Source organism: Schistocerca cancellata, chromosome 8, assembly GCF_023864275.1.
Source record: "Schistocerca cancellata isolate TAMUIC-IGC-003103 chromosome 8, iqSchCanc2.1, whole genome shotgun sequence".
Taxonomy (NCBI): domain Eukaryota; kingdom Metazoa; phylum Arthropoda; class Insecta; order Orthoptera; family Acrididae; genus Schistocerca; species Schistocerca cancellata.
In genome coordinates, this window is record NC_064633.1 from 289,128,563 (window position 1) to 289,153,960 (window position 25,398).

At 42.8% G+C, this 25,398-nt stretch overlaps 1 protein-coding gene across 1 annotated transcript in view; it reads right to left on the reverse strand.

Annotated features, from left to right (window-relative positions):
- Window positions 1-25,398, reverse strand: part of LOC126095526 (head-specific guanylate cyclase-like) — a gene marked incomplete at its 5' end in the record, with an annotated part of 536,532 nt that overhangs the window by 85,805 nt on the left and 425,329 nt on the right. Inside the window, one exon of the mRNA XM_049910309.1 lies at window positions 16,720-17,062. Coding sequence (XP_049766266.1) covers window positions 16,720-17,062 — 343 coding nt within the window. The remainder of the gene's footprint in view (window positions 1-16,719; window positions 17,063-25,398) is intronic.

Consider the following 25,398-nt stretch of genomic DNA (forward strand, 5'->3'; position numbering starts at 1 on the left):
ACAAATTAGTAATTCAAAAATAAACTTTAATTGTGAAAACGGCAAATAGCTCACTGAAATCTTCGATACAAACTGAGTATAGTACACCTTCAAAATTTATTTACAAATGTTCAACGTGGCTACCGTCAGTAACACGACACATGTCCCACCTGTAATCAAGTTTCTACCAAATCCTACGAAACACGGTCGCAGGTTCGAATCCTGCCTCGGGCATGGATGTGTGTGATGTCCTTAGGTTAGTTAGGTTTAAGTAGTTCTAAGTTCTAGGGGACTGATGACCACAGTAGTTAAGTCCCATAGTGCTCAGAGCCATTTTTGAACCTACGAAGCACGTCTTAAACACGGTGCATCTGCTTGTATATTCAGCTGTAGCAGCTCGTCGACGTTTCCCGGAAGCGGAGAAATAACACTCTGTCTTTAATGTAACCCCATACACAGAAGTCCATTGGAGTTAATTCACGCGATTGCGGTGGCCTTTAATGTGTTGCACAATGTCCAGTACAAGTCAGCATATTCGTACGGAGATTGTAAAAATCTCACGATTATAATATAGTGGTGAGCGAACTTGCTGGGAAATAAATTCTGAGTCCATATCCTGTTCTAATTGAGGCATTACATAATGGTAAGTCTTGTCCAGGTAGTTATAGTTGACACTTAAACAAAGGGAAGACCGAAATCTTGTTACAGCTTACAGTCCAACAAACATTTACTTTAGACGAGTCCCCTGCATGTCCGATAACGTGACTTGGTATCTGCTTACCCAACATCCGAACATTATGACGATTCACTCTGCTGCGGGTATGGAAGGTGGCTTCGTCGCTGAACGTTATTTTATTAAGAAAATCAACTTCGGTCTGCATATTGTTAAACATGACTACACAGCACGCAGCTCTTTTTTCTTTGTCACTCTCTCTTAAGGCTGGTCACAGTTCCGATTTGTGTGGTTTGAATCACTGGCGTTTCCATAATACCTTCCACGCCGTAACACTAGGCATACTCAATTCTAAGATGGCACATCCTGTTGATTTATTCGGATTAAGAATGTATGACTGCCGAATATATTCAATTGCTGCATAATACGCTGCTGGCCGACCCTATCCCGACGTCCTATGTGATACACTGCCACGTTCGGTGAAACGATTGTACCAATTGTTAACAGTTTTCTTTGAGTGGTGCCTTGAGGTGTTTAGTCCTGAATTGTCTCTAAAGTGTAGTAGCGGATTTGGATTCATGAATAATTAGTGGTTACTTTGGTACAAAAGATTCATAAACATCCTTCATATTTCAGGTTGCCATCTGTTTTCTATGGTAATGAGACTATTGCTCATATCTCCCAGATGTATGTAATGTTTCAATTAAATGTAGAGTCTGTAAGACACATTTCCATCAGTATCACAATTTTGTTTATTTTTCATGAATAGTGCCAAGTTGCTTTCAGTGCTCCAATACGGATTATTCCCCTATAATGTTCTCTGTCCATTTCTTTACGAATTTTTTGTGGTTTTCGGCCCCATGACGCATTACGCTACATTATTGGCATTTTGTGTAATGAAAGAGTATTACGAATATCTGGTGTACTTTCCACTCGTTTGCCATGCTCCCAGTGCTTCTAGTTATGCATGAGATAAGTTTTCGGTTTGCATTTCGCTGTTTCTTGCTTGTAATTCACCTAAGTAACAATGGAAGCTAGAAAGCTAGTAAGTGCCCCAGATGATCAAAATGGTTCAAATCGCTCTGAGCACTATGAGACTCAACATCTGAGGTCATCGGTACCCTAGAGCTAAGAACGACTTAAACCTAACTAACCTGAGGACGTCACACACGTCCATGCCCGAGGCAGGATTCGAACCTGCGACTGTAGCGGTCGTGCGATTCCAGACTGAACCACATGATCAAAATTAACTTTTATAGCACATACGAGGTGTCTTACAAAGTATAGATAAATTTTGTTGTTTTAAAGAATTTTATCCCGCGTTAATGTTATCCCCTTGAAATTGGTCCTCATTATATATTATACGCTTATCCCAGCGCTTTGTCCAATTTCAGAAAAGTTCTAGAACTCGAGCTTCGAGATAATTTTTAGCTCTCGCAGCCTAGTATTTTTAAACTCTAACATACTTGTAAAACGACAGCCCCTTGTGGCTTTCTTTACTAGTGCTAAAACAAAATGTTACATGGGGTTATGCCCAGCGAATATGGAAACTGGACCATCATTGCAATATTGTGGCGCAAAAACCACAACATGTTTAGTAATTCTGTCGAGCAGTATTTCTAACTGCTGCACAAAAACGGCATTGGACTTGTAAGTAGTCCCCCTCACAATAGTTCGACTTTGGGGAAGTAATCATGGTTTACTATGAGGTTAAAATCGGAGAAAACAGTGACCATAACCTCTAGCGTCGACCTTCGTTGGTCTTGGAGATCCAGAATGCTTCCAGAGAAACGACTGAGAGTTGGTTTTAACGTCATACCCGTAAAACAACGTTCCGTATTCTGTTACGGCATGTTTCAACAGTTCTTCATAATTTTTGAGTTCTTGTAATGGCTTCTGAATAACTTCCTCTCACCTCTGTTATGCTCGAAATGGCTATCAATTTGGAACAAATTGTGCTGTCACACGTTTCAAACCGAAGCAATCCGAATGCATTAGCCAACTGGCACACCAAACTGATCAGCGAATTCTCTGGTTCTTATTCTTTGATAGCTCGTAATCATTTCTCACACTTTTTCCACGATTTCATGATAATGTGTAGGAGCCTCTACAGTACTCGTTACCTTTAACGCCTTGCGTATCTCCTTTCAAACGCTTTTACCACTCGCAAACCCTTCATTTACTGGCAGTAGACTAAACGAAACAATAATTTCTAAAATTGTATTATATTTCATTCCGTTCTTATAGCAAAAAATAATCGCAACGATACCAGTAAAACATATGAAACCTATCTGACGATTGGCAACATACTAAATATCCGATATGGCTAACACACTACTCATACTTCACAGGATCAACGAAAAAAAATCTCGCGAAACGGAGTAATAAAATATTCAGGTTTACAAAATTGTCCTTACTCTTTGAAAACACATCGTAAATAGATCTTCCCCAGTTCAAGATGACTCCTGATGTCAGGCTATAGACACATTACATACACTGCTCTGTACGAAGAAAAGTTGTAAAAATTTGTATTGGAATAGTCGCGCCACTAGGTAAATCGTTTCCGTTTACAAACCCGTCATCACGCGGTTGCCACAGTGCCTGACTACTGCAATAGCCTGTACGTGCGAGCGTGCTGTGCTTGGTAATCGGGCGTAATACGTTGATTGGCTTACACTGGTCGGTTGCTCACGCCGCAGGCCTGCGCCTGTTGGCACGCAGAACGTGCCGAACTTGCGGTTACCTCAAACATCAACGATTTGGTCCCTAAACAGAAGATCAAATGGCTCACCGTTTCATCGTACTATTGCTGGTTTTAACAAATTTCAACTGGCAGCAACCGGAAGGATTGTTTCTTCAGTAGATCTCCGTAACTAATCATTCGTTACCCCATGATGTATGAACACTATCTGAGGACTAAGTAACGCCATCTGTACGTTACACTTATAAGCGGTGTAAATCATTTTAAACGAGATGTAGGTACGTTACATAATTGAGGGGATTTGTTAATGTCATAATAATGTAATGGTCATTACCAGCACGTTCTCTAAATCTGGTAGGAAATGATAGCATACTTTTACGTACAATGTACTATTTACAGCATGCTGTTTCGTTTAAATTTCATATTTCGTGCATTTAATCCACAATGGACGCAGGTGAAATCCGTGACTGCTACTTTATAGGGTGCATAATAATACCTGCTGCAAGTCAGTATAGAAGGTGATTGTATTTAATACACGAACGGTTCCGCGCTTGTGCCCATCTTCAGATGGTTTGCATCTGGCTGCATGTTACCATAGTCAGTGTTGTAGAACACTGTTTAAATCGAAAACAATGCTGTGATGATGAATATGAAGACAAACATGAAACATTTGGAAGTGGCTAAGCAACATGTATTGAAAAATATTATGGTGCTTACATAAAGCTGGTCTATCCATATCGTTTCCAAAGTACATTTGTTACATTTATGTAAAAAAGTATTTCTTTTTGGGCATGTTAACTGTGTATTAGTCACCAATTATTATGGTGTTTCTATATTACGTCTTTCATACACTATTGCACTTTCGATGTTGGTAACATCAGACACACTTGCACTCACAACATCCAACACGTTTAAATAGAGACATAGAGGCTATGGTCAAAGAGCTTAAGTCATAGAAGTAGGAATATGTTATACATATAGGTGCATAACTAATATTACAAATTATGAAAATGAAATACTTACATGATTGTATGATTCTGAAAGCAAACGGTTATTCATAATGTCTAGAATGGCTGCTGGTATTATAAAAGGTTAAATACTTTTTTCAGAGATTTATACGTGTGAGGGGGACTTACGTTAGAGCCTTTGATTTTTAAATATTCTGTGAAATTTAAAGCAAGTTTGGTAACATTGAGAGTGCAATGAGAATTTCACTGTCAACTGCTGAGGGGAAAGTGGATGAGTTTCCATAAGGAAGAGGACTTGCATAACGTGATTACAGGAGACAGGAGTCTATACAGAACAATTAGGGGATCCAGTATTAAAATCATTATTCAAAATAGTTTTGGAAGACTTAAGATCTAATAACGCAGAAAGAGTAGAAAACATTCCATCAGAATTTCTAAAACCATTGGAAGAAGTGGCAACAATACGACTATTCACAATGGTATGTAGAATTTGAGAGGCCACCAATGTGCCATGTGACTTCCGGGAAAAGTTATCCACAAAATTCCTAAGATTGCAAGAGCCAAAAACTGCAAGAATTATCGCACAGTTCATGCATCCAAGTTGCTAGAAAGAATAATATACAGAAGAATGTATAAGAAAAGTGAGGATGTGTTAGATGATGATCGATTTACCTCTTAACAAGGCAAGACACCAAAGAGGCAGTTCTAATGTTGCAGTTGATGATGGAAGCAAGACTAAAAAATATAACTGACACATTCGTAGGATTTATCGACCTGGGAAAAGCGTTCGACAGTGTAAAATGGTGCTAGATGTTCGAAATTCTGAGAAAATATGTGTAAGCTATAGGGAACGACGAGTAATACACGAAATGTACAAGAGCCACGTGGAAGACGAAGAACAAAGGGCTAGGATTAAAAAGGGTGGAATACAAAGATATAGTCTGTCGCCTATACTGTTGTATCTGTACATCGAAGAAGCAATGATGGGAATAAATGAAATATTCAAGAGTGCAATTAAAATTCACGGTGAAAGGATTTCAGTGATAAAGTGCGCTGATGACATTCTATCCTCAGTGAATATGAAGAAGAATTACATTATCTGCTGAAATGAATGAACCGTCTAATGAGCAGTGAACATGGATTGAGAGTAAATCGAAGAAAGACGAAAGCCATGAGAAGTAACAGAAATGAGAACAGTGGGAAAGGTAACATTGGAAGTTCGGTCTCGATGTGGGTTAAGAAATGCTGCTACCTAGACAACAAAATAACCCATGACTTGTGGATCAAGGACAATATCAAAACCAGACTAGCACTAAAAGAGTGCCTTCTTGGCCAAGAAAATTCTACTAAAATCGAACACAGCCTTAATGTGAGGAAGATATTTCTGAGAATGAGTGTTGCAAGCACAACGTTGTATGATAGTGAAACATGGACTGTGGGAAAAACCATAACAAGAGAGAATCAAAGCATTTAATGTGAGGTGCTACAAACAATCGTTGAAAATTAAGTGGACTGATCAAACAAGGTATCAGGATGTTCCGCAGAGAATCGGAGAGGAAGAGGAACAATGAAAAACACTGAGAAAAAGAAGGGAGAGGATGGTAGGATACCTGTTAAGATATCAGGGAATAGCTTCAATGGTAAGAGAGACAGATGTAGATGATAAAAACTATAGAGGAAGAAAGATATCAAAATACAGGCAACAAATAATTGAGGACGTATTTTGCAAGTGCTTCTCTGAGATGAAGAGGCAGGCATAGGGAGGAATTCGTTGTGTTTCCACATCAAACTATTCAGAAGATTGATGACTAAAAAAAAAGTAAATGTATTTCGTTAAAGTTGTGTTGAAATGATTTGTTTCAAGGTCTACTTGTTTGAGAAATAGATGTGGTGGGTTTGGAACTATGGACGACGATTTTAAGCTCCTAAAGAAGATTCATTTTCATTTCTTTGCCGATAGTTCGTAGTATCTGTAGGTTGTCTTTAATGGCTGTGGCTGAGTGCCATGTGCTTTCAGATTTCTAGCAAAAATGGACTTATCCAAATTGTTTAGGCGGAAGGCTAACGCAACTGTAGGGACATGACCACACAGCCACAGCCTTTAACGATAACCTACAACTGCTACCCCTTGGCAGCAAAGGAGAAAAACTGAATCTTCTTGAATAACTCAAAATATACATCTATAGGCTGGTAGTACCCGTGGTCTAGGGGTAGGTTGATTCATAATCAAAACGTATTCGGTCCCGGGTTTGATCCGGGTTCGATCCCCGCCACCGCCTAAATTTTGATAAATAATCAGCATTGGCGGCCGAAGACTTCCGGCATAAGAAGTCAGCCTCATTCTACCAACGGCCTTGTCAAAGAGGGCGGAGGAGCGGATAGAGGTTCAGGGCACTCTATGGTCCTAGGGGTGAGAAATTACCCCTAAAGGCGGAAGAATCAGCAATGATTAACGACATGAGGATGCAGAAGGCAATGGAAACCACTGCATTAAAGACACGTAACGTGTATCCTCAGGACATGTTGCCTGTATTTCAAGAAGTGTCATGATGATCTCACCTTTGGCTAAAGATTCCGGAATAGTCCCCCATTCGGATCTCCGGGAGGGGACTGCCAAGGCGGAGGTTACCAAGAGAAAAAGATTGAATAATCAACGAAAGGATAACGTTCTACGAGTCGGTGGGAGGAATGTCAGATGCTTGAACGTGGTACGGAAACTAGAAAATCTGAAAAGGGAAATGCAAAGGTTCAATCTAAATATAGTAGGGGTCAGTGAAGTGAAGTGGAAGGAAGACAAGGATTTCTGGCCAGATGAGTATCGGGTAATATCAACAGCAGCAGAAAATGGTATAACAGGTGTAGGATTCGTTATAAATAGGAAGGTAGGGCAGAGGGTGTGTTACTGTGAACAGTTCAGTGACCGGGTTGTTCTAATCAGAATCGACAGCAGACCAACACCGACAACGATAGTTCAGGTATACATGCCGACGTCGCAAGCTGAAGACGAACAGATAGAGAAAGTGTATGAGGATATTGAAAGGATAATGCAGTATGTAAAGGGGGACGAAAATCTAATAGTCATGGGCGACTGGAATGCAGTTGTAGGGGAAGGAGTAGAAGAAAAGGTTCCAGGAGAATATGGGCTTGGGACAAGGAATGAAAGAAGAGAAAGACTAATTGAGTTCTGTAACAAGTTTCAGCTAGTAATAGCGAATACCCTGTTCAAGAATCACAAGAGCAGGAGGTACACTTGGAAAAGGCCGGGAGATAAGGGAAGATTTCAATTAGATTACGTCATGGTCAGACAGAGATTCCGAAATCAGATACTGGATTGTAAGGTGTACCCAGGAGCAGATATAGACTCAGATCACAATATAGTAGTGATGAAGAGTAGGCTGAAGTTCAAGACATTAGTCAGGAAGAATCAACACGCAAAGTAGTGGGATACGGAAGTACTAAGGAATGACGAGATACGTTTGAAGTTCTCTAACGCTATAGATACAGCAATAAGGAATAGCGCAGTAGTCAGTACAGTTGAAGAGGAATCGACATCTCTAGAAAGGGCCATTACAGAAGTTGGGAAGGAAAACATAGGTACAAAGAAGGTAGCTGCGAAGAAACCATGGTTAACAGGAGAAATACCTCAGTTGATTGATGAAAGGAGGAAGTACAAACATGTTCCGGGAAAATCAGGAATACAGAAATACAAGTCGCTGAGGAATGAAATAAATAGGAAGTGCAGGGAAGCTAAGACGAAATGGCGAAAGGAAAAATGTGAAGACATCGAAAAAGATATGACTGTCGGAAGGACAGACTCAGCATACAGGAAAGTCAAAACAACCTTTGGTGACATTAAAAGCAACGGTGGGAACATTAAGAGTGCAACGGGAATTCCACTGTTAAATGCAGCGGAGAGAGCATATAGGTGGAAAGAATACATTGAAAGCCTCTATGAGGGTGATGATTTGTCTGATGTGATACAAGAAAGAACAGGAGTCGATTTAGAAGAGGTAGGGGATCCAGTATTAGAATCTGAATTTAAAAGAGCTTTGGAGGACTTACGGTGAAATAAGGCAGAAGGGATAGATAACATTCCATCAGAATTTCTAAAATCATTGAGGGAAGTGGCAACAGAATGAATATTCACGTTGGTGTGTAGAATATATGAGTCTGGCGATATACCATCTGACTTTCGGAAAAGCATCATCCACACAATTCCGAAGACGGCAAGAGCTGACAAGTGCGAAAATTATCGCACAATCAGCTTAACAGCTCATGCATCGAAGCTGCTTACAACAATTATATACAGAAGAATGGAGAAGAAAATTGAGAATGCGCTAGGTGCCGATCAGTTTGGCTCTAGAAAAAGTAAAGGGACGAGAGAGGCAATTCTGACGTTACGGCTAATAATGGAAGCAAGGCTAAAGAAAAATGAAGACTCTTCCATAGGATTTGTCGACCTGGAAAAAGCGTTCGACGATATAAAATGGTGCAAGCTGTTCGAGATTCTGAAAAAAGTAGGGGTAAGCTATAGGGAGAGACGGGTCATATACACTATGTACAACAACCAAGAAGGAATAATAAGAGTGGACGATCAAGAACGTAGTGCTCATATTATGAAGGGTGTAAGACAAGGCTGTAGCCTTTCGCCCCTATTCTTTAATCTGTAGATCGAGGAACCAATGATGGAAATAAAGGAAAGGTTCAGGAGTGGAATTAAAATACAAGGTGAAAGGATATCAATGATACGATTCGCTGATGACATTGCTATCCTGAGTGAAAGTGAAGAAGAATTAAATGATCTGCTGAACGGAATGAACAGTCTAATGAGTACACAGTATCGTTTGAGAGTAAATCGGAGAAAGACGAAGGTAATGACAAGTAGTAGAAATGAGAACAGCGAGCAACTTAACATCAGAATTGATGGTCACGAAGTCAATGAAGTTAAGGACTTCTGCTACCTAGGCAGTAAAATAACCAGTGACGGACGGAGCAAGGAGGACATCAAAAGCAGACTCGCTACGGCAAAAAAGGCATTTCTGGCCAAGAGAAGTCTACTAATATCAAATACCGGCCTTAATTTGAGGAAGAAATTTCTGAGGATGTACGTCTGGAGTACAGCATTGTATGGTAGTGAAACATGGGCTGTGGGAAAACCGGAACAGAAGACAATCGAAGCATTTGAGATGTGGTTCTATAGACGAATGTTGAAAATTAGGTGGACTGATAAGGTAAGGAATGAGGAGGTTCTACGCAGAATCGGAGAGGAAAGGAATGTGTGGAAAACACTGATAAGGAGAAGGGACAGGATGATAGGACATCTGCTAAGACATGAGGGAATGACTTCCATGGTACTAGAGGGAGCTGTAAGAGGGCAAAAACTGTAGAGGAAGACAGAGCTTGGAATACGTCAAGCAAATAATTGAGGACGTAGGTTGCAAGTGCTACTCTGAGATGAAGAGCAGCACCGACAACAGACAGCATTTGTCACAGCTATGTACATGACATAGATACAAATGAATTCTCTTTCAATATTTAATTTATATTCCATTTCACAATTACTTGACGAATTAAGGTCATAGACCCCATGCACAAAACACTAAAAATTTACCATAATAAGTTTGTATAAGACGCTCGAAATCTCCTCAGACTTCAAAAGTAATGTATTAAGTATGCAGATGAAGCACTGTAATAAGTCATGCTTGCAATCTGCTAACATGAATTACATTCATAATAAAGGGAAGATTGGCAGAAGCCAGTCTAGAGCGAGAGCAATGAGGGCTCTGAAGAAGGGTAGTAATACTCGAAACAATACTCACCATACGTTTTATCTGACATGAATGTTTCAGCATTTGCTGAATTATACAGGCTTTTAGTAATGTATAATAGGACAGTTTTTGAAATTTTGATGTTATTAGGCATAGAATATACGAATCTGAGGTTCATCTGCAATTTGTGCAGCAAAATACTGCGTTAGTAAAAGTAATGAGGGGTTCCAGTCGAGAAGAGTGAGAAACGGGTTTGTAGCATTTCCCTTACTTTATTCATTGTGTGCATATCACAAGATGTAATGGAACCAAGTCAGCCTAGAAAAATGATTAAAAATTTAGCTACACGAAATAAAATGATATTTCAAGTGATTGCATTTTTTCATATTTCTGTGACAGACGCTGAACTACATAAAAGGCTAGCTGAATTGAAAGTATAGTGTTGTTAAAATGGGTTGTATCATGCGCATCAATAACGAAACGCCAATCGGTTGCGGACAAAATCAGTCAAGTCATGTTCGTGAATTTAGATTAGGAAATAAAATGTAAACTAATTGATAAATGGTGTATATTAACGTCTAATATAAATTTCTAATATAAATTCAAAGGTTAAATATACTTTTCCTAAGGTTTTGCCTGGAATTTAACCTTGACGAAACATGACGGTACACTGGACAACCAGAGAGAGAAAAGAAGTTTCTGAAATGTTTTGTTACGGAAGAATGATGAAGGTTAGATGGATAGAGCTGATAGTTAACGAAATGTTAGTGAACCGCATCAGAGAGAAAATAGTATGCGACAATGGGACTAAAACAAGTGAGAGGTTACTACTTGACTACAAGAAGGCATAGGTTTAGTAGGCACTCCCTGAGGCATCAAGAAATAGTTAATCTGATAACAGATGGATGAGTTTTGGCCAAAACTTTTAGAGAGAAAGCAAAGTTTGACGACAGTAATCAGGTTAATACGGATGTAGGTTGCAGCAGATATATACAGATATAAAGATTTCCAAGGGATAGAGAGCAACACTTTAAACGGTAATAGTGAAGGAGATGATATCTTCATCAACAATTTGAACAAAACTAATAACAAATATACAGTATACGAAGTAAGACCATTTCACAAGTTTTAGTAAAGGCAAGGGAAAGATAAGGTCTTTACCGTTGTGTTTTAGTAACAATTACCCCGGTAATTGCCTAGAAAACTCAAAGTAGGATGCCTTGAGTATTTTCATAATCTTATATTATGGCGTGAATATTTTTTCATATTTTCCGACGTATTTTAGCGACCTTCAATTCCTGTAACACAAAACAGAATATCTTGAGTTCATCTTATAGACTCTACTGCTTTCAGTTAATTGCAAGTATACCTAGTGAAAACAGCTCCACTTATCCCTGACGCCTGTAGGCAACGTTCTCTCAAAGACAGGTGTATTCAGATTGGGGAACGCCCTTGTCGAAAGGTGGCTATTTGCGTGAAGTGCAACAAATTTCAGATCTTCTGTTGCAATAATGGAGGCAACATTGGAAGGGCCTGAATGTTTTTGTGAGTAGAATTATGTGTAGAAATTGAAAACAATGCCTTTCATTACAGTAAAAATTTAGCATATTTTCAGTAAAAGAAATGATCTACTCCGCATTTCTTCAGTTGTTGTGTTATGGATTCCTTACGTGACTCTGTACAAATAACGATTGTATCATATGTAATCAACATAGCTTTGGAATTATCGATTACGGTTGGAGACAATTCTTTAATGATAGGAGTAGAAGAAGCAGCGCTAGCGTAGCGGACTTGCACGATTATCATTTATGAATTACATTGCATGTGGATTGTTCACTGCCGATTTTGACGTCGACTGTATGCAATGGACAATGGGTTAAATCTCATTGCTCCACGTAAGAGAAGATTCTAAGTGGGTGTGTAATTCAATGACAGTAAGAACAAGATGCTTAATAATATCTCCATTCCTTATACAACTACCGCAATTTGTAAAATAGAAACACTCTCTGGGCTTATTTGTGAAGACATAAATAAATAATTTATAGGGTAACTGAAGTGCCACCACCCTGCACCTTATGGGTGGAGGGTAAAGTCTGATTGGCAATGCCCAATGGTGTCCAGACAGGTGTCATTTGTTTAAGAAATGTGTGTATTGCGTATTCTAAGGAGAAGTAGAACAACTGAGTGAAAGTTTGTCATAGCAAACGTGATTGAGAGTAAATGTGGCTTTCATTATGGTGTCTTTTTCTTCAATGAGCACTTAACGTTGCAAGACAGGCTGTATTGTACTTACGATCGTCGTGTTAACCAGCTTATTTTGTACTGCCGGATGATGCTTTTATTGTCCGTGGAATGGTGATAATCATCTGATTTGTAGTATCATTTATATCAATTAACTGTTTAAACTAAACTTGAGCATTTGTTATAAAAATTCTGTGGGCTTTTTTTCAGTATCAGTGCAATGTCAGAACATATGTGTAGCCTTTAAATCACAGTTATGTATCTACTAGCGGGCGAGTTAACGATTCTGCTCTTGTTTGTGTTTAACGTCGCAGCTGCAGACATGTTGTGAATATTGGCGGACGATTTTCACTCCTTGCTAAGACCGAATTTACGACGTTATTAGTTTTCAGGGTCTTTCGCAGCGGCACAATCGGTGAAATACTGTCGGACAGTCTAGATGTGCCCATTATGCAAGGCAGCAGCGTCTTTCTAGAACATACCAGAGCAGCAAATATTTTCCACGAACATGTTCAGTCCGATATCATTGAAGACGGGTGCTGGAAGACAACTATTATAAGAATAATAAAGTAGCACACGCTTTCATGTGCACACGAAGGAGGGTGCTTCGTAAATCACAATCAGCTGAAGTGGCCAAGCTGGCAGCACCTCTTCTTTACCGTGACGCTAAACAAGATTGTAATTAATGTTAGATCCGGTGTTCCAGTTCATCCCGAAAATTACAGGAAACTCTCGTCCCATGAAGAACGACGTTTAAGTTAGAGAGCCAGGTGCCCGGCTGTGTTCTTGGAGGGTTAACAATGCTCATAGTTTCCGATCACTACACTTAATGCCAGCGCCGTATAAAATAGAGAGAGCTAGAGAAGTGTGTCCTGGTAGAGCACTGCCAAGAAAATTGTCACAGAACACTACTTATTGAGTGTGGTGTCTTTGCCTGGGTGACTACGGCGCAGTTACTTCGAAATCAGGAGCCCACACCGAGTAGGGCATGGTAATGCGCTTCTGCGTCTGTATCTACACTCTGCAAACCAGTTTACGGTGAATGGCGATGGGTTCATTGCGTATGAGTGTCATTTCCCCCTTATCATTCTACAGTCGCGATTGATTCGCGGAAAGAATTATTATCCGTAAGCTTCCGTGTTGGCTCGAATCTCTCTAACACCATATTCATGATAACTTCGTGAGAAATATGTAGGAAGATGGACTACATCTCGCCGGCCGGAGTGGCCGTGCGGTTCTAGGCGCTGCAGTCTGGAACCGAGTGACCGCTACGGTCGCAGGTTCGAATCCTGCCTCAGGCTTGGATGTGTGTGATGTCCTTAGGTTAGTTGGTTTAATTAGTTCTAAGTTCTAGGTGACTGATGACCTCAGAAGTAGAGTCGCATAGCGCTCAGAGCCATTTGACTGCATCTCTCGAGGATTCTTCCAATGAATCTCAGGCTGTGATCTGCGTGACCCGTGATTCATTTGATGTGCTCGTTCCATTTAAGATCTCTCCGTACACATACTCAAAGATACTTGATGGAAGTAACTGCATCCACTCACTGTTCTGGTGTCGTGTAATCATGCAGTAAAAGCCCTTTCGGTGTATGAAAATTTGTGGATGTTGAGTGTCACTATCCACGTCCTGCAGCAACCTCTATAGGTCTTCCTGCATTTTGCTACAATTTTCTAGCGCTGAGATTCTATGTACATTAAAGCCCTATTCACGAAAAGTTTAATGAAACTTCTGACATTACCTAGCAGGTCATATACACGAGGGTTGGAACATGAATAGTGGGAAGTGTTTATTCATAACCGATACGAAAGTGTTACATGTTTGCACTTGTTAATGCTCTTCAAAATAGTCACCAGAGTTGTGGTACAAATGCTAAGTTACAGGGATGGCGTAATTAAGCAGTTCATCGAAAAAAGATATCGGAAAACCAGGGACAGATGGTTCAATGTAAGTAATGCTTGGACTCCGGCACTTTCACTATTAGAATTGTGACGTATCAGTTCCGTCACATTTGCGAGATGCTTTGAATACCCGCTTAGTGGGTCCGGGGCCAGCTGCGCGCGTCGCCGCGAGGTGTTGACGTCAACCGCAACTGGTCAGTGGGAGCACAGTGGCCCGCTTAGCCGGTGACGATTTCCGGGGCGGTCTCAATTCTCGTTGAGCGGCAACAAGAAAACATCTGCTGTACAATATGCGCCGTGTGGACACTGTTTCCTACGTGCCCCGACGCGGCGACAAGTGGGACCCATCATCGGACTTTCCAGCCGGCGTATGGTTTTGAGGCGTCGTCTGATGTTTTAGGCTATGTAGTAATTGTTGCATGCCATGATGCACTGGGGTAAATACGTTTGGTGAACTTCATTTTTGTCAGCTTAAAAGACGATTGTGTTTGATACAATTGCATCGTATTGATTACTCACTTATAGTGAGGGGTTCTGAGTTATGTCGCATAGCCTACTGAACGGCCATTGTTGAGGGTTCATTCAACAATTGTCATTATTGGTTACTTTTCTTATTTCTAGCTTTTTCACTGTTGTGCATGTTGTGGATCTCCATTCAAACTAAAGTGTTCTTTCAATCCTTTGGTTGTTATGTTTCGAAGCTGATCTTGTGTAACTGCCAGCATCAGTTTGATATTATACGAGAATGTTTTTAATAGTGTAATACTGCATGTGTTTAGGTGAGCTGTTCAGCTCTATATAGTTTGTGCTGAGGAGAGCTGAAGTTGCTTGCTTCCCTGGCTAGTCGGCGGGGATAGGAAGCAATGCGGTATAGTGAGTGTTTAAGCTTTTCCTAAAATATTCACCCGCCCATGTAAGTGGTGGTATCTGGCGTTTGTTTAATCATTGTGCATTGAGATTGTTATTGAGGTTATTATGGACAGTGGTAATAAAACAGTAAGACTAACTTCAGGTTCCAATCTTTATTGGGTTTAGTTGTAAATACATGGTTTTGCACTGTTTTCTTAATGTCGTTGCGCAAACATCTCATTCCGGCGCCATTACCCACACCTTCCATAGCAAAAATGTCACTGGCTATGACATTCATCAGAGATGAGAAACGCTGAGGGAATGTGTGTTTTACAGCATCTGAGAGTGGAATCTAAAAAGCAAAAGCGTATCAAAAGGCATAGCGGGCGTCAGGAGCCTAGCTCAGCGGCCGGCCGAAGTGGCCGTGCGGCTCTAGGCGCTGCAGTCTGGAACCGCGAGTCCGCTACCGTCGCAGGTTAATTAGGTTAGATAGGTTTAACTAGTTCTAAGTTCTAGAGGACTAATGACATCAGAAGTTGAGTCCCATAGTGCTCAGAGCCATTTGAACCATTTGAACCTAGCTCAGCAGTGGAAGACACGCAGTAGTTCGCGGTTTGTTTGGAGTAAAGACTGCGAGTACGTGTAACACCACAAGTCGTAACGTCTGAAGAATACGACTTGGTCGGGCATCGAAATATTGCGCATAATATGAAAAGAACATCTCGACTGAACTCCCGGAAACAGACCACTACACAGAATGTTTAAACGTACTCGCAGTTGCGAATATGGACAACCATCACCTGTGAAGTGGAATGACGACAAAGAAAATTTGTGCCGGACAGGGACTCGAACCCGGATTTACAGCTTACCACGAACGGTCGCCTTGCTATTTGGTTATGCGTGCCCGACTCACTGCCAGACCGAAACTTCCGGTGGCGTTCGTTAACCGTGAGCCTACAACCAGTATCGTATTTTATTGTATTGTATGGAAATGGGGAACTAGAAACGACAGAGAGGCTTCGTCCCCACGTAGCCTGCAGTGGTTCGTAACCCCACAACAGACTACAACAGTCCACTCACCCCATCGTCGCCCCACACCGAACCCAGGGTTATTGTGCGGTTCGGCCCCCAGTGTAACAACCGACGAGTGTAAAACCAAATGTTTGTGTGATAGAGTAATTATGGTGTACGCGTACGTTGAGAAAGTGTTTGCGCAGTAATCGCCGATAAGTGTAACTGAGGCAGAATAAGTGGAACCAGCCCGCATTCGCTGAGGCAGGTGGAAAACCGCCTAAAAACCATCCATAGACTGGCCGGCGCACCGGACCTCGACACTAATCGGCCAGGAGGAATCGTGCTGGGGCGGGCACGCCTTCCCGCCCGAAAGCACTGCGTTAGACCGCACGGCTAACCGGGCGGGATGTACAACCAGTACTCGTACATCCATTATGTATATTTCCGCGCAGCTGAGACATTTTACTTGAAAGTAGGTTGCCAGGTGTCGACAAATAAATACAATATTGCAGTTTCTGTTTCTTTTTCTGAATTACGATGCAAAGATCCTTTGGACATGCATGCATTGTGAATCAGAACAAAACGGACACTGCCATATCCCCCTACACATAGTGGTCGCCAGCTCACCTCGGCAGGCCCCTCGGTCTTGATGGCGAGCAGGAAGGGCGTGTTGGCGCGCGCCACCAGGTCAGCGAAGCGCAGCTGCACGCCGCGCGGCCGCCGCAGCTCGAAGTGGTGGTGCAGCGCGCGCCCGCGGCTCCGCAGCTGCGCTGACAGCAGCCGCACGAAGGCGGCGCCCACCTGCGTCAGCTGCAGCTGGCGGTCGAGCACCATGTGCCACGGGAATGCGCGGCAGAACGAGCGCACGCCCAGCGGCAGCGCCGACGCCGACTCGGACAGCCGCGGCGGCTCCCCAGCCCCCGCCTCCTCCGACTGGTCCACAGACGCTCGCCGCGGAGTGATGGTGTACCTGTCAAGCGGGAAGACTCTCTTTCACTGACTGTCCAATCTCTCACACTAGCCGACCATCTGGTGCCGCCCAGAACCTTATTTTAAGTCACATCTTAAGTTCCCCCATCCCCCACAACCACACCAGTAGTGGTCAAATGCCATCGAAACTTAACAATCTACCAACGATCACAAACGCTGTCAAAACTGGAAATACTTGCCGGCGGTGAGTTATCCGCGATTCTTAATATCAGAAATGCACTTACTTTCTGTCTGTCTGTCAATATCTGATTTTACTATCTCATACTGAACGGTTTCGGCTAGTTCTGTCCGTCTTCAGATCCGTTTAAGGAAATAATATTAAATAATACTTGGTTTTACAACACAGCAAGATATAGCAAGTTGCAATTACTCCATCTGTCATGACTTCAACGCCCATTAATCAATAAACTTTTTTCCTGATTTCTTTAAAATTTAGGGAAATCTATCTACGTCACGTGTGACTTAAACAAGATGGCCCCAAGAAACTCCGACAACGCATAGTGTGTTGTGCGGGAAGGCAGTTTTCAAGAAGGGACACAATTCGAGAAACGCATGGCTTCGGTGCTGGAGAGCGAAGTCCGAGAGTGAAAGGTTGTGACGGTTTGCTCCGATCCGTTTTTTTGTCTGAACACGTAAGGTATGCAACCCTTTAGCCAACTATATATTGCCGACTGACCAACTGAGCGTCATGACATTCCTGCACATGTACCACATTCTTCCACACAGCCCTTGTGCGGATCCTACTCCACGTATTGTGTGGTCTACCAATGCAGTAATGGTGTTGACAACAGTGCTAGATGTACCAGTACACAGCTGCAGAAGTGATCGACGTGATACTTGCGTACAGCAAAGAGGATAGCAATGGGAGAGCTGCTGCAAGATTGTAGGCGGAACGTTTTCCAAACAAAAGTACTCCACACATTCCATGTTCGCAGCCATCGAGAGACGCCTCATAGAAACGGAAGTTACACGTAAGTGTTTTCTGCCTGGAGTATGTCCATTGTGCTGTTATGCAGTAGCACTTGGTGCTTGGTACTTGCTAATACTATCCCCAGCCTACTGTTTGTCCTCTGGTAGATGCTAAAACGTGCTGTGGGTCGTCCACCGTCGGCTCGACCACTATATTGAAGGAGGACATGCTGACGATGTTAGGGAATGACCCAGCCACTAGCACCCAGCACGTGGTACAGGCACTGAACACGGGTAAAAGTTGCGTGTGGCGTGTTGTCCATGAAAACCGGCTCTATTCATACCAGCTGCATAGATTCCAGGTATTACAGGAGGTGGGCTCCATATGAAAGGTACAGTTGCATAATGGTATTTACAACAATGCCTACTCTAGTCACAATTCCTGAACTTGGTGCTATTTCTGGATCACTGCACGATTACAAGGGATGTCATATTAAACTTCAACACCATGCATGTTTGAGCGGACGGAAATCTGCGTGCGCAGATCATTCGAAATCAATAACACAGGGTCGCTTTTAACATCTGGCTGGGATAATTCGTGACCATATCATTGCACCATATGTACTGCCAAACATTCCAACAGGACCGATCGAACTCACATTTATTAGGGACGTTGTACCTAACTTACTAGATGTAGCGTCACTTAATGTTTGAATGGACTTGTGGCTGGAACACGGCGGAGCTCCAACACACACTGACGTCGATGAGCGGAATCATCTCGATGTCGCACTTCCCAGTCGATGGATTGGTAAAGGTGGACCATTTCCATGGCTGGCACGGTCGCCAGGTATGTCACCTCTCGACTATTTTCCGTTCGGCAGCATGAAGCGTATGATGTATGACACATCTGTAATGTTAGCGGACGACCTTTCTGCTCCAGTCTATGGAGCGATTGAACTACTTCAAAAACGACTGCACTTACTGGCTCGTGAGCGTGGGGCGCAGTACCAGCGATGCGGGCTCTGCATTGAGGTACGCTGTTCGAAGGCGTCTGAAATGTAGACAGCGTCATGCGCTACTCGTGTAGAGTATATTGACTTATAATGGATCGCACACCCATCTCAGATTTCGACGCTCTCTGGTGTCCAAGCCGTGGTTTTCCGGATATGGGTTTCTCCTTAAAAATCGATCAATGTGCCTTTCCGCAGTCGACATCAACCTGAGACGCCCTGTATATGTTGAAATTTTATATAAAATAATTTTACCTAAATTTATTATTCAATTTACGCGCTGGTTTCTATAATTAGTTTTACTACAAGTTACATTAAATAGAAGATACAGCTTGTTAAGTTTACAATGACGACAACTGGTGTAAAAACATTTTCAGCTAATCAGCAGTCTGAAGTATTGTTATCGCTCATTCTAAACCAGTCATTCCACTTTTTTGAGAACGAACTCCGTGTTACCTGAAACTAATTAACTAACTGATAGCTGACATTAAAAGTCCCATAGCGTATTTTGCCCCTGTGCTTTTTTGATTATGTATTTTAACACTCTGCTTTTGTAGTTATATTTTTTCCGACTCAGACGAGACCCCTCACTAATTAATTAAGCCACCAATTAAGATTTAGCATAAAGCACAGTTATGTAAAATAATTATCTATATGCCACTTGCACTCGAAGATATGATATTCCCAATGCAGTGCATAAAGTGGTTCCGTAAACTTTTCTAAATTATTAGATACTGCATTCATCGTAAAAAACTAAAAACAAAAAAAGTTCTCAATACTTACACTCTATTCCGAATAGAAAAGTTAACCTATGGGTATCCTAATGACTGATATAAAATTTTTTCATACAACAATCTTTAAACCCTCGGACGTCACTCAAAACCAGCAGTTGCGCCGAGTTGTCGTCGAACTAACAAGGGTCTAACACCTATTCTCCCGGAGTTTGCTCAAAGGATAGTTATGCATAAGTTGTTTTCGAATATACGCCTTCCACCATCTGCAAAATCTGAGTTATACCGAAGTCTAAAATATTTCAAGTTATGTGAGCCGTGCAGACTTTCGTCCTATCTATTCTCCTCCAGAGAACGTACCCTTTGGGCGCTCGTGATGCGGTCGCGACGTGGCGGGCACGAAACACGAAAGAGGATCGGCCGAGCGAACGTGCGAAATAGTTAGGCTGGTAGTGGACGCGAAAGGTACCCTTGGTGGCGAAGACTGTCGCTACGGAAACGCCATTCTGGTCGGTGCCGGCTGTATTGGGCTCCTTTTGGGATGGGCTGCGCAGCGAAGAAGTTTGGCGTTCGTTAACCGATTATTATGTTGTTACAGGTTCTGATTCGTGACCTACCTTTCCCATGCTGTTGGACACGGATTTTAACCAACTTAGTAAGGTGATATTGTTATATTTACGTCACTGACTGGAGACATATTTAATTATTTATGTGAATAAAACTTTGTGTGCAGTAAAAGGTGAATGAGTTTCTCCATCCCCAGAGGTCCAGTCATCACACTTAGTCCTTTATGGGCATTGTGACAGCATTCAGGTGCCTATGTGCCCCTTGTCATTACTCATATAGCTCAGATTAATGGATATTTTGTCTGCTTTGTGTTGTAGTTATAGGATGCTTGGACTGTCATATCATTTGAGTTGGATGTTGTTGTGACTTTCATTAATGACAGGACAAAATTAACTACTGGGGTGTACTTTTATCTGGCGCACTGTTGCAAGACAGTACGTGAACTGTGAGGTTAGTGTAAAAATTATCTCTGTTCTGTGCCACACTCAATGATTTTGTTTAGTAATTTTTAATGCTACCACTGTTTTTGGTAGTATGTGATTAACGTTTGTTTCAATATCTGTATACAGACTATGTCAGTAATTCTTCCGTTGGGCTCCTGGTTATTTGTGAGTGCCAACGTGGTTGTAAGCGCCAGTAGTATCTAGAAGCAGGAAAACTATTCATGGTCCCAACGATACAACTTTGAGGCGAATGAATGTTTAAAAATTTGTACAAGTAAATTGTGGTTTTGGGTAAATTTTTTCTGCAAACACCACCAAATAGCAAGTAAGGTTTTCCGGGTCATCGTGTGTCTGGCAGTCAGTTGGAAACGGACCAGTAGTACTGTCAGGACGCAGAAACAGTGAAGTCTACATCCACATTTACATATATACTCCGCTATACACCAAGCGGTGTGTGGCGGGGGGCACAATTCGCGCCAAAGTCATATCTGTTCCACTCGCCGATCGCGCGACGGAAAAACGACAGTCTGAACGCCCCAGTACGAGCTCTTATTTCCCTTATCTTTGAATGACGATCATTACGCGATTTAAAAGTTGGTGGTAATAATATATGCTCTACATCCTCGGTGAAATTTGGATTTCGAAATTTAGAAAGGAGCCCCTTCTGTTTAGCGCGTCGTCTATGTGCAAGTGCGTCCCACTTCAAACATTCTATGAGAGTTGTAACGCTCTCGCGATGGCTAAATGTACCAGTCATGAATCTTGCCGCTCTTCTTTGGACCTTCTCAATCTCTTGAATCAGACCCAACTGGTAAAAGTCCCATACAGACAAACAATACTGGACGAACTAACAAGTCGGGGATGGAGCGCCGATGAGGCGCCGACAGCCAGTGCTCGCCGACCGCTGGCGACACACATGCCTTGTCTGACAAAAGGAGATTTGAGCAGGGACGACCTTTGGTTGGTCGTTCGGTCGATCGTCTCGTCGTGCGACGTGTAACTGGTTCTCTGACCGCTTCTGGGCCCCTTCAATTACCATCTTGTGGGACTTGGGTCGGTCCTTTCCTTGTGCAGGGATGTCGGTTAGTCAGTGGGCGTGTCTCCTCTACATGGTTGGGTCCAAGCCAGTATTTCTGTCGTTGCGTGTCTGGAAATCAGTTGGAGACAGACCAGCAGTGTAGTCGGAATGCAGCAGTAGTGAAGTCGGGGACGGAGCGCCCATGGGGCGCCGACAACCAGTGCTCGCCGACCACTGGCGACACACATGAACTGTCCAGCAGACAGAGAATGCAGCAGGGCGACCGCTGGTTGGCCGTCTCATCGGCAGACGTATGTTTGGTCTTTTAACAGTTTACGGGCCTGGGCGGTTGGTCGGTTGGCATGGAGCAGCGAGGAAATCTCCGCGGCGCATAGTATGGCAGGGCCGCCTGGCAGCCTTTATGCAGTGTCGGAGTGTGTGGCGCTGTTCCCATTGCTACGAGGTTTGTGGCTCACCAATACTGGACATGAAAGTTGAGTTTTGAGTTAATCAACCAGCAAGTCACGATTGATCACATTGTGTCGTTTGGAGTTCGTTGTCGGCTGTTGGGATTTTCCCGCTAGCACCAACGTGTGTTTTCAAGTTGGCAGATTTTTAGCCACCCTCCGGTGGAGCTCTACTGTACTTGATTACTTGAATTGAAGAGCGCCGGTAGAATCGTTTGCCTTGTGGCCGTTAACGTCCGTTGACGTAAATTCAGGCAGTGTATTTTCCTCATTGTTTTATCGCTGTCCAACACGATGTGTAGCTTTACAGCTCACTGTGTAATTGGTTGTGGGCGCCAATACCTTCTACGTTGTTCCATTGAACTCCGTGTTGTGTGCTTGTTGGGTGTAGTGGAGGTCAGCTTGTCGGTGGGTCCGTTGGCTGTCTGTCGGTTGGATTGTTGTCGGATCGACTTTGGTTGGGCCGACTGTCTGTCTCGCCTAAGCGAGCGTTAGTGTTTGAATTCCAGGCTGTCCTTCAGAACTTCTGAGCGCCGTTGGGTGTACTGCCTTTCCTTGCGTGTTCTTCTTGCTTTTACTTGTATGGCTTCTAGCTGATTTTTAGATCAAGGTTGTTTTTCCCTTAATGTGTTAGACGGTTTGGGCCTTCAGCCTAGTTTAAGAACTGTTTTACATATAGATTTTGGCATTTTTAAAATTAATGTTATTGAGTCTTCAGTGCTGGGCCTTCAGCCGATTTTGAATTTAAGTTGTTTGCTCTCAAAGTGTCAGATTCTTTGGGCCTTCAGCCCAATTAAGGAACTATTTTAAGATAAGGTCTGGCCTTTCAAATTTCTGATTTTGGTTGAGCTTCAAGTTATTGGCTTCCATCCATTTTTAAATTAAAGTGGTCTTGCATCAGATTGTACGCTGCATTCAGCTGCTAATTAAGTTCCAAAACTAAATCTGTGTTTTTATTTATTTAAAATAATTTTTTTCTTGGTTCTTGTAATGTTTGATCAAATAAAAGGTTGGATGTTCGAGTGTAACTGACCGTCGCTTATTTTGGCCCCTTTCCGCTTCTTAAACTACCTGTCCTGTCCTGCAGGTTTAGTAGGGCATATCAATTTCTTTTTTTTAAACAAAAGGTTTCGACAGATTTTGCTGTATCTTCAGGTCTTAAAAAACATTTTTTATTAAATGTGTTCATTTCAATTTGCAAGTAACGCCCAGTTATCACGTGGATAGAAAACAGCATATAATAAGAGGTATGTCACAACAAAAATATTTAAAAACATGATGCACCTTGTGCAGCTGGCTATATACAGGGTGAGTCAAATGGTTCAAATGGCTCTGAGCACTATGGGACTTAACATCTGTGGTCATCAGTCCCCTAGAACTTAGAACTACTTAAACCTAACTAACCTAAGGACATCACACACATCCATGCCCGAGGCAGGATTCGAACCTGCGACCGTAGCAGTCGCGCGGTTCCGGACTGAGCGCCTAGAACCGCGAGACCAGGGTGAGTCACCTAACGTTACCGCTGGATATATTTCGTAAACCACATCAAATACTGACGAACTGATTCCACAGACCGAACGTGAGGAGAGGGGCTAGTGTAATTGCTTAATACACACCATACAAAAATGCTCGGAAGTATGTTTTTTTAACACAAACCTACGTTTTTTAAAATGGCACCACGTCAGTTTTGTTAGCACATCTGAATATCTAAACAAATACGTAATCAGTGCTGTTTGTTGCATTGTAAAATGTTAATTACATCCGGAGATATTGTAACCTGAAGTTGACGCTTGAAACCTCCGACTTCCAGTTGCGTGTTGTAACAAACACGGGCCACGGTCGGAGAGCAGCATCTGCAGGGACATGTTTACGATGACGGCCGTGTTTACGAGTGTGGCTGTAGTGCACTGTTGTGGTTTGGTCTAGCTGTCGCAGTGTCCGCATGTAGCGTTTGCTGCTGTTGTTATTCTGCATTCGTCTCCGCACGCAGACCAACTGTAGTAGTACACCGTGTTACCAGACGTATGTAATAGTGTAGGGTTGTAGTGTTATAGGAACTGTGACCATGGTGTATTCGAACTCTGAAAAGGCGGAGATGATACTCATCTATGGCGAGCGTCGACGAAATGCAGCTGAAGCCTGCAGGGTGTATGCAGAACGGTACCCGGACAGAGAGCATCCAACGTGCCCCACATTGCAAAACATCTACCGCCAACTGTATGCAACAGGTATGGTCGTAGCACGCAAACGGGTCCGTAACAGGCCCGTCACAGGAGAAGCGGGTACAGTTGGTGTGTTAGCTGCAGTTGCCATGAACCCACACATGAGTACATGGGACATTGCGAGATCTGGTGGACTGAGTCAAAGTAGTGTCATGCGCATACTGCATCGTCACCGCTTTCACCCGTTTCATGTGTCGCTACATCAACAATTACATGGTGATGACTTTAATCATCGAGTGCAATTCTGTCAATGGGCATTAACAGACAATGAGTTGCAGTTCTACCTGTTTACCGATGAAGCGGGTTTCACAAACCACGGGGCAGTGAATCTACGGAACATGCATTACTGGTCCGTGGACAATCCTCGCTGGCTCAGGCAGGTAGAGCGACAGCGACCGTGAACTGTGAATGTATGGTGCGGAATCATTGGCGACCACCGCATTGGTCCTCACGTCATTGCAGGGGCCAAAACAGCTGCAACATACATCGCTTTTCTACAGAATGATCTGCCAACGTTACTCGAAAACGTCCCACTGGAAACGTGTCGACGTATGTGGTATCAGCATGATGGTGCACCTGCACATTCCGCAGTTAACGCTAGGCTGAGCCTTGACAGGGTGTTCGACGGGCGTTTCCTAGGACGTGCAGGAAGCATGAATTGGCCAGCCCGTGCTCCTGATCTTACACCTCTGGATTTCTTTCTGTGGGGTACGTTAACGGAGAATGTGTACCGTGATGTGCCTACAGCCCCAGAAGATATTAAACAACGTATTGTGGCAGCCTGCGGTGACATTACACCAGATATACTGCGGCGTGTACGACATTCATTACGCCAGAGATTGCAATTGTGTGCAGCAAATGATAGCCGCCACATTTAACATCTATTGGCCTGACATGTCGGGACACACTCTATTCCACTCCGTAATTGAAAACGGAAATCACGTGT